General features: G+C 46.7%; 1 protein-coding gene and 1 long non-coding RNA gene across 15 annotated transcripts in view; one reads left to right on the plus strand and one right to left on the minus strand.

Moving 5' to 3' along the window:
• The window catches only part of Ptpn3 (protein tyrosine phosphatase non-receptor type 3), a 140,068-nt gene extending 128,394 nt beyond the window's left edge, over positions 1-11,674 (plus strand). For all 14 annotated transcript variants that reach the window (XM_074051295.1, XM_074051296.1, XM_074051301.1 and 11 more), the window contains 6 exons: positions 136-197; positions 1,922-2,068; positions 6,633-6,761; positions 7,805-7,950; positions 8,377-8,512; positions 10,312-11,674. In XM_074051295.1, coding sequence (XP_073907396.1) covers positions 136-197; positions 1,922-2,068; positions 6,633-6,761; positions 7,805-7,950; positions 8,377-8,512; positions 10,312-10,389 — 698 coding nt within the window. In that variant the 3' untranslated portion in view covers positions 10,390-11,674. The remainder of the gene's footprint in view (positions 1-135; positions 198-1,921; positions 2,069-6,632; positions 6,762-7,804; positions 7,951-8,376; positions 8,513-10,311) is intronic.
• A 1,040-nt stretch (positions 11,675-12,714) lies between these two features.
• LOC141415391 (uncharacterized) overlaps positions 12,715-17,886 on the minus strand; it is a 41,259-nt gene continuing 36,087 nt past the window's right edge. The window contains exons 2-3 of the long non-coding RNA XR_012440351.1: positions 15,400-15,552; positions 12,715-14,382 (exon numbers count right to left, since the gene is read on the minus strand). This is a non-coding gene — a long non-coding RNA (uncharacterized lncRNA). The remainder of the gene's footprint in view (positions 14,383-15,399; positions 15,553-17,886) is intronic.

A 17,886-nucleotide genomic window follows, 5' to 3' on the forward strand; every position in this document is an offset into this window, starting at 1 on the left:
TCAGACTGAACAGCTGGGGAATGGTGTTTATGCTAATGAGATGAGAGCTGCAGATGGGGCTGGGAACTGAACCCTTGTTTACTTGGTATGATAAAATAACTCTGAGAATAATCAGTAACTTTTTCTCTCTCACAGATGACACCACCCGGGTATCATTGCAGGGAAATGAAGATTATATTAATGCGAGTTATGTGAATGTAAGTACGGAGTCTGGCTAAAAAGAAAGAACATTCATCAGGATAACGAGAATGGGGACTCGGCCTGCTTGATGCTTTGCTGTTGACAAAGTGCTGTCCTGTTCACTCCCTCTCTGCAGCGCAGTGGCAGTGGCCCTGGGAAGGAAAGCAAAGCAGACTCACTTTACAGAGTGAGAAACTCAGGTTCAGAGATTGAATAGTTAGAAAAAGCACAAAGCTAAGATAGGACAGCACCGAAACGCATTCTGTATTTCTCATTCCATCATCCCCATACCTCTGTACTGGGGTACTGCCATTGAGACATTTGTTTCTACCAGTGGTGTGTTTGAAACTTTCTGAGTTTTCCCCCATGTTACTAGTGTCATCCTGCCTAAAAAACAATAAGATCTCCTCTGTATATAGAGCCCAAGAGAACAAAAGGAAAAGTTCACCCATTATGGGGAAAGCATTCATTTTTTTTTTTCTCTGAAAATGTGTCTTGAGCAACTTGCTTAACCTTTCTGAACCTCAGTTTCTTCATTGAAACACAGAATCTGCACCTTTTAGTAGAGGGCCAGATGGTAGCTATTTGATCTTTGCATTGAAAATGTAGCCATTTAAAAATATTGAAAACCACTTTTAGCTTGCAAGGTAACAGACAGATTTGGCCCTCAGGTTTTTGTCTACCCAGTCTAAACAAACATGATTTCCTGGATGTCTCAAGTTATAGCAAAATATCAAGAACTTCCCTAGTAAAAATTAGTCTGATCAGTGATTCCAGCACTCCTCTGGGATTCATGAACCCATGGACTTTTGTCATTCCTGGTATCTCTTGGTTTGGGTTTTGTTTGGGGGTTGAACTGAGGCCTCATGCTTGCTGGGCAGTTGCTCTACCACTTTAATCATGCCTCCAGTCCTCCCAGTGTCATAAAAGCATCAGAAATGGTGGGGTTGGCAACCCCCATGAAATCCAGTCTCCTCCTGTTACACAGGATTGAGGACACCATTAAATACTTCCCTATCTAGGAGAGAGTGGATCACAGTGCTAGTTCAAAGTTCAACCTGTTGTGAGTGTTTGGTCATAGAAAGGATTCAGTCCTGAAGGGAAAAGGTAAAAACAGAGCAGGATGGGAGAAATGTTCATTTCAAGACATTTCAACATTTACTATCAAGATTGACCAAATTAATGGTATAACCATTAGAAGCCATGAAGAAAGCAAAGTTCAATAGAATTGTAGTATAAACCCATATAGTTTATATGCATGTAAAAGTAGATAGTCCCTGCCCTAATTTCACAGCATATAAAGCATATCCCAGTAAAGCTGTTTAAAAATCAAATAAATGAAATTACATAGATTTTGATGGAAAACCCTGCACGGGAGAAGACTTGGGTGGGAACTGGCATGTATTGCTGAAAACACAGATAATTAATACTGGTTACATTTAGAATAGAGCAATTAAAGTCATTTAAATTCTTCTCCCATCTTGAATGCTCATTTCTGGGGTTTGTCTACTGAGTATCATATGGTTAAATCTTAAAGTTCCTGGTACTAGCATTATTGTCAAATATTTTTCAAGAATTTGTAGAAATCACTTTTTCTTTGATTTTTTTTTTTCTTCTCTGTGAATTGGAAAGAGGCATTTTTGTGAAGTGATTCAGCTAGCCACAGGGAGAGTTTAAAATGCAGAATCTTGTCTACCATCTGGCAGTGACACGCTCTAATGCCTCACCAATCTCTTATTAGATGGAAATTCCTGCTGCTAACCTTGCGAACAAGTACATCGCCGCTCAGGGACCCCTGCCACACACCTGTGCACAATTTTGGCAAGTTGTCTGGGATCAGAAGTTGTCACTCATTGTCATGTTGACGACCCTCACAGAGCGAGGGCGGGTAAGTGGCTTGATTTCCAATGCAGCCATGTGTGGGGTCACACCATTCTGTGAGGAACATGAATCTCAGGACAGGGAAGGGTCTCCTGGTCCAGCACCATGTGACCTGTGCATCTCCTGTTGGGAGCCTCCAACTGGACATCCCCAACAACAGGAATCTCAGCCCTCCTGCTGCCCACTCTCCTTGGACCCATTATATAACAATCCAGAGACAATTCCACTTGACTTACCCCACCAGCCCCACAACCCCTGTATTGACTGCTGGTCCCGAAGGAGCAATGTGTACCAGGTAAACAGTGTGTAAAAAGTCAGAGAAATTGGCTGGGGACCTGGCTCAAGTGGTAGAGCACCTACCAAGCAAGCGCAAAGCCCTGAATTCAAACCCTAGTACCACCAAAAAAGAGTAAGATAAATTATATTGTCATACCATTTCCCATAGAAACAGGTCACTGATGATGTAAAAGTCAGCATGCAAGGCATACTTCTGGCATGAATTCCCTAACTCTAGATACATCTGGTATCTTCATTATGAAATGTTTATTCAGAAGCACATTCTAAAACCAAATATAGATTAGTTTGAAACCACCTGCTTTGAGTGATCTGGATATCATCTCTTCCCAAGGTTCCCACCGCAGTGTGTTATTCATAGTGCCAGAGAAATCCATGTTGAAAATGAGAATACACAGGACTTGGAATGGGTAGTACCTTTGAGGATGTCAGCCTTCTTTCCCACCTTAAACAATAAAATAAGAATTCTTACTAATTCCTTAGAGTCCCATGGGTTGCAAAGGGCTTTTACAAGTGTTGTCTCAGATAGGCAGCTCTACCAGAACTCTTCCAGGATCCATCATGTGGATGGATGCTCAAGTCTTTTAAAGAAAAAAAAAGAAACAAAAATATTCTCTCAACGAACATGACACCTTTAACCACCACCCTCATTTAGTTCTGCTATGTAGAAGACATAAAATAAGTTCCCCACCCATCTCTGCAATGTCCCTTCAGATATCTGAAATAACCTTGGGTTTCCTTAAGATCGTGGTCAGCAGAGATTGTGTGGACCTTGTCTTGATATTGCCATGAACCAGTCTCTTCCCGTCAGTGCTCATGCCCTTGACTCTTAGAACCTCCATCCATCTGCATACTGGAGCCATGGATTGAAATGTGCTCTTGAGCAGTTACTAAATCTCTCTGACCCTGAGCTCTCCTGAATGTGCAGTGGAGCTGGCAGTAGTGTCCACCATAGAGGGTTGGTGGAAACTGAGAGCTTAGATAACTGTATGCTTCAAGTGTCCAGCAAATGCTGCTCTGGTTCCGTTGTTACTGCCATCATCATCGTTGTCATCAGATTCAGCCTCATATTTGGCCTTTAGAGAACTCTTTGGTACTTCCTTTATTTTTTTTTTTTTCATTAGTTATCACTCCTGGCCTCTCATCACTCAGATTTGGTCTCTTCTCATCACATAAGTCACTGATGAAAAATTGTAAAAAGACAGTAGAAACTTCCTCCTGAATGCTATTCCTCAGAGGCATTGAGAGCACATGTTGGAGAGCAATTGTTAATTCTGCTGTGCTCCCATTTCTCCCATTTCTGATCTGCCCAGTTACCATGTCAGACCATAAGGCTTGCCTAAAATCGACATGTACCTAACTATGCTTCTGTCTGGAAGTCTCATTTTTGTCTGTTTTTGTTTTAATATGAAATAAATTTACTTGTACCTTTTTTGAACTTAGGGAACCCCGGTTCCCTAAGCCAGCTCTCAGTACTATTTTTCTAAAGTGCCTGCAGCTATCTGAGTATGTGGTGTAGTGAATTAGAGGGTAGATATGAAAGCCATACTTCCCAAGTTCAACTCCTGGCTTTACTGCTTCCTACCTGTGTGGTTTCTGAACTGTGTCAGATGGTTTAATAGTAGCACCTACCTTGTGGGATTGTGGGGTAATTAAATGAGTTGATATGGGTTGCCTCTAGGAAGAGTGCTTAGCGCACAGTAAATACTATATAAATGTTATCAGGGGTAGTAGTAATTTGGGTGCCACCTTAATGATGCTTCCCAGAACCATTTGTCCTCCATTTATTTTGTAGTCTTATTTAATATTTTTCTTTAAATCGACTCACTTATTTGGTTTTAGTAAATTTCCTTTGAAAGAGATTTCTTAACTGGAAGTTCCGTATCACTTGCCATAAATAGAAAATATGTGTGAAGATGCAAAAATCCTTTTGAAAAACAGTGCTATTAAATTCTAAAGTCTCTTGCCTTCCAGGCTGAACCCGTAGCTCTCAGTCTCCATTGTAAAAACAGAGTTCAGGTACTAGGGAGGTAATGTTAAAACGGAGCCCCACATTGTGGCTCTCTCTAAGGCACAGTCAAAAATACCGCATCAGAAACAAAACACAGAACCACGTAGTTCTGTGTTGCTTAATGGAAACCCAGTCTCCCAGTGAACCACTGGTATCTGTACTTTGCGGTCTCAAATCTGTGCTATTTGGTTATTTTAAAGGTAATAAACATCAAGTCTTTTGCCCTTCCCTCCTGGGATCTCTCTGCCTTCCTGTGGCCCTGAATTCTGTTACTTTGGGTGGCTCCACATTTTCTCAGAAGCAGTTTGTAGAGGTGCCACTACTATATTGTAGGCTCTCTTAGTTCATAGTGCATCTCCTTAGAGCCGACAGCTGAGCCCATTCGATGGTTCGACCCTGACTGGCTTCTTGTCTGTGTTGGCCCCCTCTTTCTCCTTTAAAGTTCTCTCTTCCCTTTTCAGCTGGACAGTTCTCTTTCTTCTCAGAGAAAGGGGAACCCCCACAGGAACGGTTGGTGACAGGTGATCTGCCCTGAATGGCAGCCCCCTTCTTTCCCTCGCTGTGCTTGCTCCAGCTCAGGAGAAAAGGCCTTTCTCCCCTCCTCTGTTGTTGGTGTCCACTCTGAACCCAAGCTCATCTGAGGTTGCCATGTGACCCAGCAGGTTTGTTTCCAGCTCTTTTCTTTCTAATGGAATCCATTCGGCTGCTCGTATCGGCTTTCTGCATTAGATTCCATCTCCCCTGAGCACAGCATGCTCTCAGCAGCTCTGGTTCTGGGAACTTACTGTTTATTTATCAATTGTTAGAAACATGTTCTTCCGAAATCCAGGGTGCATGGTCCCCCCCACCCCTTCTCTTACAGACTCTTGGATGAACCTTTGTCTTGCAATCCCCTTCTCATCCTCAGTACCTCCCCCAGTTCTTCCAGGTTGGGAGTCAGTGGGTCATTCCAGGGGAACAGCTATGCCCCTCTCTTTTTCTGAGAGATGAACTTTCCAGCATATCCTCTGTTTTCTACCATATTGTGCAGTTATATTGTGCAGTTAGTAGAGATGGACTCCTACCAGGTGAACACTGGTCAGAGGCCACACACCTGGCACTGTGCTATAGGTGGAGAAAGAGTCAAGGCCTACCACGGCAGGCCCGATTCCTCCCTTTCCTCATTTCTACCCACAGTGGCTTTCACTGTACTGTCCCTCAAGACTCAGGGGATTCTTCCTAGAGGAATCTCTTTTCACTTGGGAAGACCATTCTTCCTCGCCTTCCATCAGATGTTTCTTCTGGGCATGATTAATTTTTATATCTTTAGATGTATCATATGGAATGTTTTCTTTTCCTGTAAGTAATTTAAGGCACAGGCTCTGGGGTCAGAGGAGGTGTTTGGATTCTGACATCCTATCTGTGTAATTGTCAACAGACTCAGCCTCAGGGCCCTCATCACTGGAAAGGAGGCACAGTGCCTCTCAGGTTGTTTTGAGGATTAAGGACAAATTTCCTTGGCCCTCAGCCCTATCCTACAGTAGGTGTTCAGGGTGAAGTAGCAACTCTGGATCCCAGTGACCTCATCTCACTGGACCAGAGGCAAATGGGTTTACTGTAACAGTAAGGGCCCCAGGTTGCCATGACAATGACAGGAGGTTACAGGAAGAGGTTTGGAGCAGCACAGAACTCTAACAACTTCCTCGCCCTCATTATCTGTTAGCCAGGCGTATGTGGCACCTCCCCAGGGAATTTATTTCTTAAGTTGCATCCTGACTACAGAGGCCAAGTGGCTTGTTCAGTCGTGGCTCATACAGTCATGGAACAGGTTAGGGAGGAGATTCCAGTGGAGCTCTGTCTGACACCCAGATGTGCATGCTTGACCCTGCACTGGAGCCCCCACCTGTGAGACAGGGTAGAGGGCGAGGAGAGCAGTGCCAGGAGGGTCTACTGAGAGCAGAGAAGGGGCCTAAGGGACCTGACTGGACCTAAGTGAGACGGGGTGAGTGGAGGTTGCTCAGAAGCCTGTGCTGTGCTTCCAGTGAAGGAGCTTAGAAGAGAAAGAGGAGGGAGTCCCCTGTCCTCCTGCAGGCTCCAGCCAAGTCCAGTTAGTCCCTAGTAGGCTGACCCCACCCCACTCTGCAGAAGGGGACAAAGACTGCACCCACACAGCAGCTGGACCTCTTCTTGAGTTCCTCTTCTCCCATCGGCTCTCACGGATGGGCTGGACGCCTGACCAGTGTGCCTTCCACAGAGGAGGCTAATTTACCTCAGTGGTTTCTTACAGACCAAGTGTCACCAATATTGGCCCGATCCTCCTGCCGTCATGGACCATGGCATCTTTCACATCCAGTGTCGCTCAGAGGACTGCACCATTGCCTATGTGTCCCGAGAGATGCTGGTCACAAACACCGAGGTGAGCAGCAGTCTGAGGGCACAGTGGAGGGGCAAGTGCCTAATCAGTAGACCCTGTGGTCCTAGTGGGGCCTTACAGCCAGGTCTGTTCTCTTGTCATCTGGTGGGCAGGTCAGTAAAGACACAAAACTACCTGTCAGAGAGCCAGGGTCAGTATGCATAGGGCTACCTTGGTGGACAAAATGGGGGAATCTAGGTGACAGAGTAGCAGTCAGCCTTGAAAAGGAGGACATTTTGACACCTGTGACAACATAGACAAACCTTAAGGACTTAGTGCAAGTGAAAGAGGACAAAGAAGAACAAATACTTAGGATTCCATTTACATGAAGAACCTAGAATAATCGAATTCGTAAAGACAGAAAGGAGAACATTGTTGACCCTGTGTTAGAGGAAGGGGGAAAATGGGGAGTTATATTATTCTGGCTACAGAGTTTATGTTTGGGTGATTTTTTTTTTTGAAGTTCTGAGCTGGGCATGGGAGCACACAGCTATAATTCCAGGACTTGGAAGGCTGAGGCAGGAGGGTCACAAGTTCAGCCAGAAAGACCTTGACTCAAAAAAACTAAAAGAAAAAATTTTTCAAAGCTCTGGAAATAGTGGTAGTGGTGGCCTAACACTGTGAAGTATTAGGTTCAGAATACCTCTGAACCTTACATCTTAAAATGATGAAAACGATAAAGCTTCTTACATTTATTGTTGTGCCCCAACAAAAAAGGGATTGAGAGTATAGGTCAGGGATAGAGTGCAGGCCTGGGTTGGATCCCCAGCACCACAAAAAAGTGTGTGTGCGTCCCTAATTATAAATGCCCTAGGAACATAAGGAAGAAGTGGCGCTAGGCACAAGAGTTTGAGAAGGCAGTGCTGTGGGAGGTGGCCTGAGCTAAGTCCCATGAAAAGGGTCCTAGGGGCAGAGGGTTGGCAGGGGCCTCAGCAGAGCTGGACACAGTGGGAGAAAGAACACTGGAGACAGGGTCACCCTTGCTCTTGTGTGGGTCAAATCCTTCTATCTTGATTTACTCACCTAAACTGCTACGTCTTCTGCAGACTGGGGAAGAACACACTGTGACACATCTCCAGTATGTCGCATGGCCTGATCACGGTGTGCCAGATGACTCTTCAGACTTTCTGGAATTTGTGAACTATGTGAGGTCCCTGAGGGTGGACGGGGAGCACGTCTTAGTTCACTGCAGGTACTGTGGCTTGTTTTGGTTTAAATACTTAATAACCCTTGGGAAAGACATGGAGAAAATCAGCAAACACCAAACCCACCCTAGATCCCACAAAATTATATGCTTGTACAAACTCATAAATGTGTGTGAATAGCCCAGAGCCAAAGAGGAAAGTCGTAGCCACATCTCCCTCTATGACGAAGTTCCCTGGCCTGCACAGCAGGTGTGAATAAGAAAAGTGAATTTTGCCCTGAAAGGTTTCTTTCCACTGGTCGTTAAGCCCCTGCTTTAGGACCTATGAAGACTACTTTTTCATCCAGCTTGACAGCACACCAGAGACCAAGGCCAGGTCTCCCTGGACTGGGTAGTGGACATTGGGTAACAGTTTAGCTGGCCACAAAGACATACTGCTCAGGCAAATCCCAAGTCTGCTTCTTTCTTCTCCAGCGCTGGAATAGGCCGAACGGGTGTGTTGGTCACTATGGAAACAGCCATGTGCTTAATTGAGAGAAACCTGCCCGTTTACCCACTGGATATCGTTCGGAAAATGCGAGGCCAGCGCGCCATGATGGTGCAGACATCAGTGAGTAGAAATCCAGTAATACAAATGATGATGGTTCATACATCCTGAGCTCTTGCACTGGAACAGGTATGGGCGAAAGGCTTTGTGACGAGACTGAGACTCAAGGAGACTGAGTCACGAGCCCATGGTCACAGAGGACTGCATGCTTCCCCAGCACACACCTGTGTTCTGCTGCCTCTGGCCACCCCGCCCACCACACTGCCAGGGAGCAGCTCGGCTCCGTTCTGCACAGGGAGCCTATCAGAAGACAGCAGGAGCCGAGCTGCAGCACACACACCACTCTCTCTGCTTCTCTGGGCTCTCTCCAGCCGTTTGTGACTGAGCACTTGGTGCTGCAGGTGTCCTTGTGGACATCTCTGTATTTTACCCCAGACCTGCCAAAGAGGAAGGGTGGTGGTGTAGAAAAAATGTGATTTGGTCAGCCCGAAGGTTGACCCCTAAGAGCCTCTCTCCTAGCTTCACTATTCCCATCTGCAAAATGGGACTATCCCACATTCATTCATTCATCAGATAACTGTGCAAGTGAGAGACACCCAAACTTGTATCCAGTAGGAGAACTGGCTTAGTCCTTTGTAATCTCAGCAGACAGGGGCAAGGTTCCAGAGGTATCTGAGAACATGCTAGAAGAGCACCTAAAGCACACCTTGGAAAGGCAAGGAAGGCTTCCTGAAGGAGTGACCTCTAGGCAAGACCCCCAGAATGGGTGAGGAAGAGATAGCCAAGGAAAGCACAAGAACTTTATGTTCCAGCCAGCTCTGTGTTGTGACAGGTTCAGGGACAGTTTGTGAGATTTTCCTAATAGATGGTGAGCCCTTGTAGTTATATTAGTTTGTACCCAGGAAATCTGTTCAAGTGGGGAAAAACTCAGCTTACATATGTAAGGTCTGTTTTGTGGTATGGAAGACCTCGTTGCTGGTTAAAAAGAAAGCCCATCGCCTTGGTAGATTTTCGTAACCAGAGAGGCTTCTTTTAAATGCTTTTGGTTTTTTTGCACACTTCCCTAAAATATGCTTCTTAGCTTTCTATATCTATGAATTCCACAGCCAAGGATCCAGGCGATCACAGATCAAAAATATTAGGGAAAAAAATTGTATCTGTACCAAATGTGTTCTCTCTTTTTTCTTGTCATTATTCCCTAAACAATACAGTTTAAGAAGTGTTTGCACAGCGTTTCCATTGTGTTAGGTATTGTGAGCGTCTAGAGGTGATTTGAGGCATGCAGAAGGATGTGGGGAGGGTGTTCCTGAATGGCATGCAAACACTGCCGTGTTATGTAAGGGATTTGTGCATCTGTGCAGTTGGGGATCAACAGGGTCCTGGAACCAGTCTACCACCGATGCTGAGGGACAACTGTATAAATAACTACACTCTGCAGAGCATCTTTTTGTGGCCTCGTTTTTAAGACAAAATCCAGACACCTTGCCCCATGCAAGGGTGTCCCCCACCCAGATCCCAGCCCACCTATGTGCCACCCCCACCCCACCACTCAAAACCCAGGTGTTCCAGTCCTGACTACTCTTCCCATAATGGGCTGTCCTCTACAATGACCACCCCACAGGGACCTGGGCTCTTCCCTCAGTTCCCCAGACAGCCAGCTCTGCCATGTTTCTGCAACCCTCTGTCTACCTCCCCTGGGGCAGCCCTCCCTGCACTGTGCGGGAGTTGAGTTTACCCCACTGTTCCCCAGCCTGCAGCCCAGCTCTCAGGGAGTGGTTACAAACACTGCAGACTCGGGCATGGGAAGCAGGACGCAGCATTCCTGGGGCTTCCGGACCTGACAGCTTTCTCCTCTTTTCCAGAGCCAGTACAAGTTTGTGTGCGAAGCGATCCTTCGTGTGTATGAAGAAGGCTTAGTCCAGAGGCTGGATCCCAGTTAGGACAACTGTGAAGTGTTCATTCCTCCTTCCCCAGGGGGACAGGCCTTCCTCCAGAGGCCCCAAGAGGAACGGGTCGTTGTGGGCAGGGGATGAGCACATGTGAACCCGGCACTTTAAATTTCTGAGGAAGAGGCATCCTGGACACGGGAGCTGGTGTAGATATGCATGCCGCTGTGGCTTCCTTTAGACTGGAGAGAAATAGCAAAAGGGGATCTCGGTTTGGGGTCTGTCCAAATGCCTTCCTCCCTAGGCATCTCTGTGCCCTGTGGGCCTCCTTGGGCAACCAGAGAGGGCACCAGCAGTGCTGTTGATCCCCTGACAGTGGCCAGTGGGTTTCCTAGGGTTGCTTAGGTGTTTCGTGTGTTGTGTGTAGGCCTCTGGGCTGAGTTTCCCGTGCCTCTAGGCAGGACTGGAGCAGTTAGCGGTCACTGCTTACCCCCGACACCAGGAACCCTGGTGAATGTACATGTGCAGGACACAGGGACCTCGGATGAGGGACAAGCAGTGCATTTTTTGCCCTCCCTTTTGCCTCTCTCATCTCTCACCCCTCCCCAGATTCCTGAGAGTCACGTCCAAAACGTGCCTGCTTTCCCCCTGCGTTTCTCCTTCAGGTTCACACCTGTGCCTGAACCATGTGAGTAATGTGTGTTCAGGTGAAGGTCGAGCCGGGGCGCCGAGAACTAGCATAGAAGCAGGCGCGTCTCTCGCCTCTGCTTGCTGTCACTGTGTCCTCTGTCCCTGGACCAGAGGCGCTGACTACTGAGTCTACTACGTGGATTGCTGCTACTTCATGCTCTCGCACTAAAACGAGGCAATGTCCTGGTGGGGGGCGGGGGGTATGTTAATATCTAAATGTTCAGACTCTTCGGCCCTTCTGAGAAAGACTTTGACAAATGACCATGGGAAACCCTGCTTCTCGAGGGTGCCCCGTGGGGGGTGTGCATGTGTGTGCCCGCACCCCTGAGGGCCAGTGTTCTCAGGATTCCTAACTTGATTCACATCACCGTTGAGTTTATGTAAAGAATGAATCTCAGTAGAGAAGAACAAACGTGTGCATTCACCCTAGCCACAGTGGTCTCCGTTTCATTTCAAAGGAGAGGACTATCTGAATAGAAACACAATTTGGTGTTAATTTGTTCTAAGTACCCTAGGATTTTGATTGTCCTAAAGAATTCTGCCTTTGTGAACACCGTTGTTAAATTTTTTTTAATCTGTGACAGGATTGTAGCAAATTATTATTTAAAGAAAATAAATTGCATAAGCGTTTTAATGTGGTATTTTTAAATAGCGAGTTTTTTTGTGTGTACCCAAAAGAGGAAGCTATGCCAGTTTCTTCTAACAGTATTTATAGAAGAAGAATGCTTTCGTGTTACAGTGCATGTAGATGAAGCCATTTTGGTATTTAGCAGACCCTGGACCAGTTAAATCACTCCCTTGTTGAGAGATGGATAGAGTGTGTCCGAGGAGTGGGTTTCTATTTATCACACCCAGCATAGCTGCTGCCGTACTTCTGCCTTTCCCCACGCATGCATGTCTTACTGTTAAGTGGCATGGAGGGAGAGGCGATCCCCAGTGCTGAAAGCCTGTGCTGTGTAACGAACTACCGGAGGTTAGAATTAAAGCTGGGAGATGTGGGGAGACGTGGTTCCTGACCACCCCCCATCAGCACTACTAGCTCTCCACCAGGCACCGAGGGCCTGCGCCTCTGTTTTCCTTCTCTGTAAAAGACGAGAAAGTTCCCAGGACTAAGCTGGCATGAGGATGTGAATTTCCTTCCCCTGGAGTGTGAGCTGGCGCTGCTAGGGTGGGGGGTACTGGCAAAATTGACTTCTCACTGATTAGCATCAAACAAGTAGAAACTGTGGGTGTTTTTGTTTGAACTCAGGGCCTCACGCTTGTGAGACAGATACTCTACCACTGGAGCCTCTAAATACTAGTCCCTTTTTGATTTAGTTATTTTTCAAATAGGGTCTTACATTTTTGCCTGGGGCTAGCCTCAAACCTTGATCCTCCCACCTATGCCTCCCACATAGCTGGGATTATGGTGATGAGCAACTGCCCCCCAGCTTGTTTGTCAAGATGGGGTCTTGCTAACTTTTCGCCTGGGCTGACCTCGAACCACATTCCTCCCAATCTTTGCCTCCCATGTAGCTGAGATTATAGGTATGAGCCACCACACCTGGGCCTCTGCCAGGTTTTTAATAGGAGAGCAATCCTCTTCTAGAAGGGAGACCAAGAACACAAAGGATACCACACCATAGCTCTGCTCAACCTGGAGTCAGAAAAATTCTTCTAGCAAAGAACCAAAGAGAGGAAGAGGAGGGAATGCTGACAAAATTTAAATACCACCAGGATATTTGGTACATCATTGCCATTCAATAAAAATGGATCACTATAATCCTGTATGTAAAAAGCTCGAGAAGTCTAAATAACCTCAGAGATGGGTGCTTTATTATTTTTAAAAAATAAACTCTTTAATACGTCTGCAAAAATGCTGCTATTATGGTTACATAAATTTCTAAAAAGCTTTAAAAAGGTTGCAGCCAGCCTTGTTCTGCCGCTGTGTGGGCCAGGAGTTCAGAGCCAGCAGATCCTGCCAGGAAAAAAAAAAATCCATGAAATACTGGAAAGGGCATGACGAGAAAACCATTAGAGCAAAATGCACACATAAGGACTGCAGATACACCAGTTAAAACTCATAGCTCCAGACTGCTGGCTCAGCGGTTCACACCCTTCAGCAATCACTCCCAGGAAGCAGTCTTCATCCTGAGTGAAGAACAGTGTGAGAATCAGGGTCAATATTTGATTGGATGTGAATGGAGCAGACATGACATCCTGGGCTCCAGCACCTTCCAGAAGATGTAATCAGAAACACTAATGTGCTGCCCTCCTCAGGATGGGCTCCCTGCTGGTGTCACTCTACATCCTCCACTTGGTGTTTTGACTTTGCAGAGGGAAAAAACAACTGGGTTTGGCCATGAGTGGGGAGCTGGAGTGGCTGGATCACAGAGTTGCATCGACCTTCCTGCAGCTGTGTGTGCTTACCTCTGCTTTTAGATTAGTGAGGTGCTGCTGCTGCTGTACGCCTGGGTGGCCTCTTTTTCTTCCTCAGAAGTCATCATTTGTGAACAGCTACAGAGGTGAAGAGGCAGCAATCCGTGGGGAAAGTTTAGAGGCAGGACTTAGCCTAGACCTGGACTTAGGCAAGATCCCTTGCCCTTAGTGGCCTTTTAGGTAGAAGGAGACAGTTGGGCTGGAGTAGCTGAGCTCTGATATTCCAGGGAATGAAATTAACCCAAATCTGTATCGTGGCCAGAAAAAGGTTGTCCCTTAGACCATAGCACTGTTGAACACAAAGATAAGATTGCCACCCTTAGTTCTTGCCTGTCATCCTAGGAAAAGCCTTGTGACCTCAACCCTTGGAACCAAACCCAGAGTGTCTCGTGCTGACTGTCTTGCCATCTTGATAGCTTCTGTTCCATTCGGAGCAACCAAAGGATTCTGTCAAGCCATACTGTTTTTGAAACATATCTTAATTGCTCAGCAATGTTTTTTTCTGTAAATTTGGAATGTTTTTTCATCCTGACCTGTTCTGATAGTAACTCCTTAAAAAACAATCTTCCTCAATATAAAAGCAGTCAAGCTATGCAATACTGTTATTGTCTGTTTTATTCTTCTGAATGTTTGATTTCTGCTATTTACTTATTTTGTTTGCTTTCTCTTTTTTCCCCTAACATCGACTCTTGGAACAGGATGTTCTGCCCATCTCACCTTCCCTTGGTTAGGAGCCTGACTTCCCATGCCCAGTCCCTGTCTTTCCCTTAATGTTGCATGGGAAATTCTAGATCAGAAGTGTGTCCCACAGTCAAGACAGCAGCAGCTTGCCATAAGTACAAGCTTACCAGCGTCACGAAGAACTGCCAGATGGCTCTGCCTTCAGCAGGGCAGGAAAGTCCAGCCTCATCTCCCCCTCCTCAAGGCCACTGTTAACAGCTGCAGTTTGGAGGACAAAAGCAGTTGGTGTTTTCAACACCTCAGGACTGGGGTTCCTTGTCTCTGAGGTCTCACTGGCTCTAGCCCGTTTGTGTGGCCTTCATAGGACCTTGTGAAAGGCCACACAAGCCTCATTTACAACTTGCCCCTTCCCACCGTTGTCACCGTACCTAACCCCTTCCTACCATTGCTGTGACATCATTCAGCATGTGGTCGCTCTTTGAAGGTACTACAGATAAGTTTCATCAAATGCTTCGATTACATGAGACCAAACGTATATCTCTGCCATCTGCTGGCCTCCTGACTCCGCTAGCCATTGCCACGTTCAATACGCTATTTGCAGTGTCCCGTTTCCAAATTCCAAATTCTACATCCAGAAACCAATGCAACAGTGGCAGAGTAGTTTCTCTCTCACACATAAACACTGGCAGTCCAGAGCTGGTACAGTGACTCCACAGTCAGGGGTCACAGACTCCTCCAGTCTGGTCATTCAATATGTATTGAATTGCTTCTCTACTCCTTGGTCCCATATGGCTGCTCCAGTTCTAGCCATCACATCTACATTCTGGCCAGAAAAAAAACAGAACACTTTCCTTCCCTTTAAGATACATCCTCAAAGTTGCATACATTGCTGTGACTTACACACACTTTGCCAGGACTTACTCATATGGGTTATAGCTAGCTGCAAGAAAGGTTAGGAAATGTCTAGATGACAAAATCTAGACATTTTGCCAAAATTCAGAATCTCATTAAAGAAGGGCAAATGATTATTTGGGTTCAACTTGCAACCTTCCCCACATGCTCTCTGATATATGAGGAGTTTCCCACTGAACACCTCACCCACCGAAGCAAATAAAGCAAGACTGACCCCCATCCTGAAGTAGAGCACTGATAGCTTCTGCCAGGATCAGCACCATTCAGTGCGCACATCATTTGGATGGAAATGAGCTGATAGACAAACAGAGCTCCCTCGGTAAACACCAGAGTCCTACCGTCCCCCACCTGATTTATACATACCAGTCTTCATCTAGGAGCACCCTGCATCGTAGGCTGTTCTGTCCCCAGGCCTCTAGATTCCAGCATGGTCAGGGAAGACTCCAGGAATCCCCAAAGCTGCCCTGGGGTTTCCAACAGGGCTGTCCGAGCCAGGGAAGACTTGTTAGGAGGCAGCTGCCAAGGCCAAGGAGAGAGAGGACGGTGAGAAGGACCCTAGCACGAACCTGTTTCACAGGAAGAAGTGATGGCTAACAGGTGCACAGAGGGAGATGTCAAGGACAGGGCCAAGTTGAGTTTCCAGGTTGAGCAGCTGCGTGGATGTGGGTACCACAAACAAGGAGCCCTATGTAGGGAGAAAGATGAGATTTTTCACTGGGCCTCAAGTCTAATGTTAGGGACACGGGTAACTGGCCTCAGGAGGCTGGCAGCTGTGCCTGAACAGGAAGCTATGGGTGCAGACACTTCTAGGATGTGAGCACCCCAGTTGGCCCTAATGGGTGACATTCATGCCATTCCTTTTAACATTTTGATCCATTTGAATTTCTGTAATCAAATTCAACTATTTAAACAGCTTGTCAGGTGAATACATTATTGTCTTAGTCTGCTTGGACTGCTATAATGAAACCTCATCATGAACTGGATGCCTTAAACAGTAAACATGTCTTACCATCCTGGAGGCCATTCCAAGATCAAGGTGCTGGTGGATTTTGTCCTGGCTGGCAGGCTATGTCCTCAAGTGGCAGAGGGAGCCATCCTGGTCTCTTCTTCTTCTTTTAAAGGCCCACATGACCTCACCTAAGCCTCATATCCAAATACTGGCCCATTGGGAGTTAAGACTTCTACCATGAACTTGGGGACACAAGTCCATCGCAGAGGTCAAATTCTCATTTCTTCTGTTGTTTCCAGAGGTCCAAATTCTCTCAGCCTTCTCTCCCCACCTCTTCTCTGCCTGACCCCTCAGAAGCATCACTCTCCCCAAGAACCCCTGGGAAGACAGTCAAAAAAGGGAGCATTGTTCCCAAGGGGGGTCTCTCCCAGCCTGATGTCCTGTGCTGGCTGATGGTCTTGGTACCCTCATTGTATATGGCATTCTTTGGCAGGGTTCAGCATAGAACCCCTCCTCCTTCCTCAGGGGTATGAGGGGATAAGGGGAGCAGGCCCTCCTTCCTTCCCACCCCTGCTTCAGCCCAGCATTCAGCCACGTGTCTCCATGGCCAGCCCCACATTTTCACCACCTCTGTTCCTCTAGATGATATTGTGAATGGTGCCCCGGCACTGTCCCAGGTGTGGCCATGCTTCCTCACATAAACCACAAGAAGCACTGAGTCACGTGCTGTGCTGTCCTGGAGCCCACAGGCAACTTGGCATTGCTTGGTGACTTTGTGGTCTAAACTGATACCCCTTTGTCCCAACTGGAGCTCTGCATATTTCTTGGATGGAAGGAACAGATCCGCAGTCCTGGTGTCTTTCAGAACTGCTTGTTTACTACCCAATAGCAAGTCCACAGTCTGGCTGAATAAATACTTGCTGAAGATAAGTCTTTTGCCCAGAGGCTTAACGTGCCTCCCCTCACTGAATGCCAAGCAGGCATTGTGAGTAAAAAGAAGAGCTGTCTCCCCCCCACACACATACCCTCTCTCACCTCCACATACAGAATGGGAGCTCCCATGCAGGCATGGTGGCCAAAAGCAGTGTCAACTCCCATCTCACACCTGTCCCCCATAACCCCATGCAACTGCCCCCTGGCCCAAAGCACAGTGTGAACCACTGATAGCACTGGGCCCACTCTTCCACAGATTCACTAGAGCTGGCCCTGAAGCTGCCACTTCACCAGAACCAACTGGCACAATCCCTATATCCTGGCATCTCTGAGCTCAGATCAAAGCAAGAAGCAGGTATGTTCCACTGGCAAAACCTAGATGACGTACACACACCTAGCTGCAAGGGATGCTGGAAATGCAAGTGCTTGCATTTCAGCATGGGCATCGTGAGTTCTTAGAGGTCTCTATCCCAGTGGTAGAGGTGTCTCCAAATGCAGAAGCTGAGTAGCCAAAACCAAAGGCTCCCCAGAGTCCACCTCTTTCAATTACCAACATCCTTCTCATGTTTCTAAAGTTTACAATGCTCCTACCTGACATAGAACAACAGAAAGTTTGCTCCCCAAAAGGGGCAACTAGCACTCGTCAATTACAGTGGCCACAAACCCCAACCTCCATCCTTGTCCTATTTGATCACAATCCTATTTTCTTGTAATCTGTATACTAAATTGTATGTGACAACTCTCTGCACAGCAGATGAAACAGTGAAAGAGAAAAGCAACCAGAGATACCACACTTCAAGATACACATGGCATCTCCAGGCGAAAATCCAGTCAACCCCACTGGTGGAAAGGGTGCTGCCCACAGCAGAGCTGCTGCAGGGACTCTGATGTCACCATGACCTAGGCCCTGGGGCTCCCAAGAAAAATTAATTCTTCAATGTCACTGAGTCCAGAGAAGCCTCCCTGTC

This window comes from Castor canadensis, chromosome 13 (genome assembly GCF_047511655.1).
Source record: "Castor canadensis chromosome 13, mCasCan1.hap1v2, whole genome shotgun sequence".
NCBI lineage: Eukaryota > Metazoa > Chordata > Mammalia > Rodentia > Castoridae > Castor > Castor canadensis.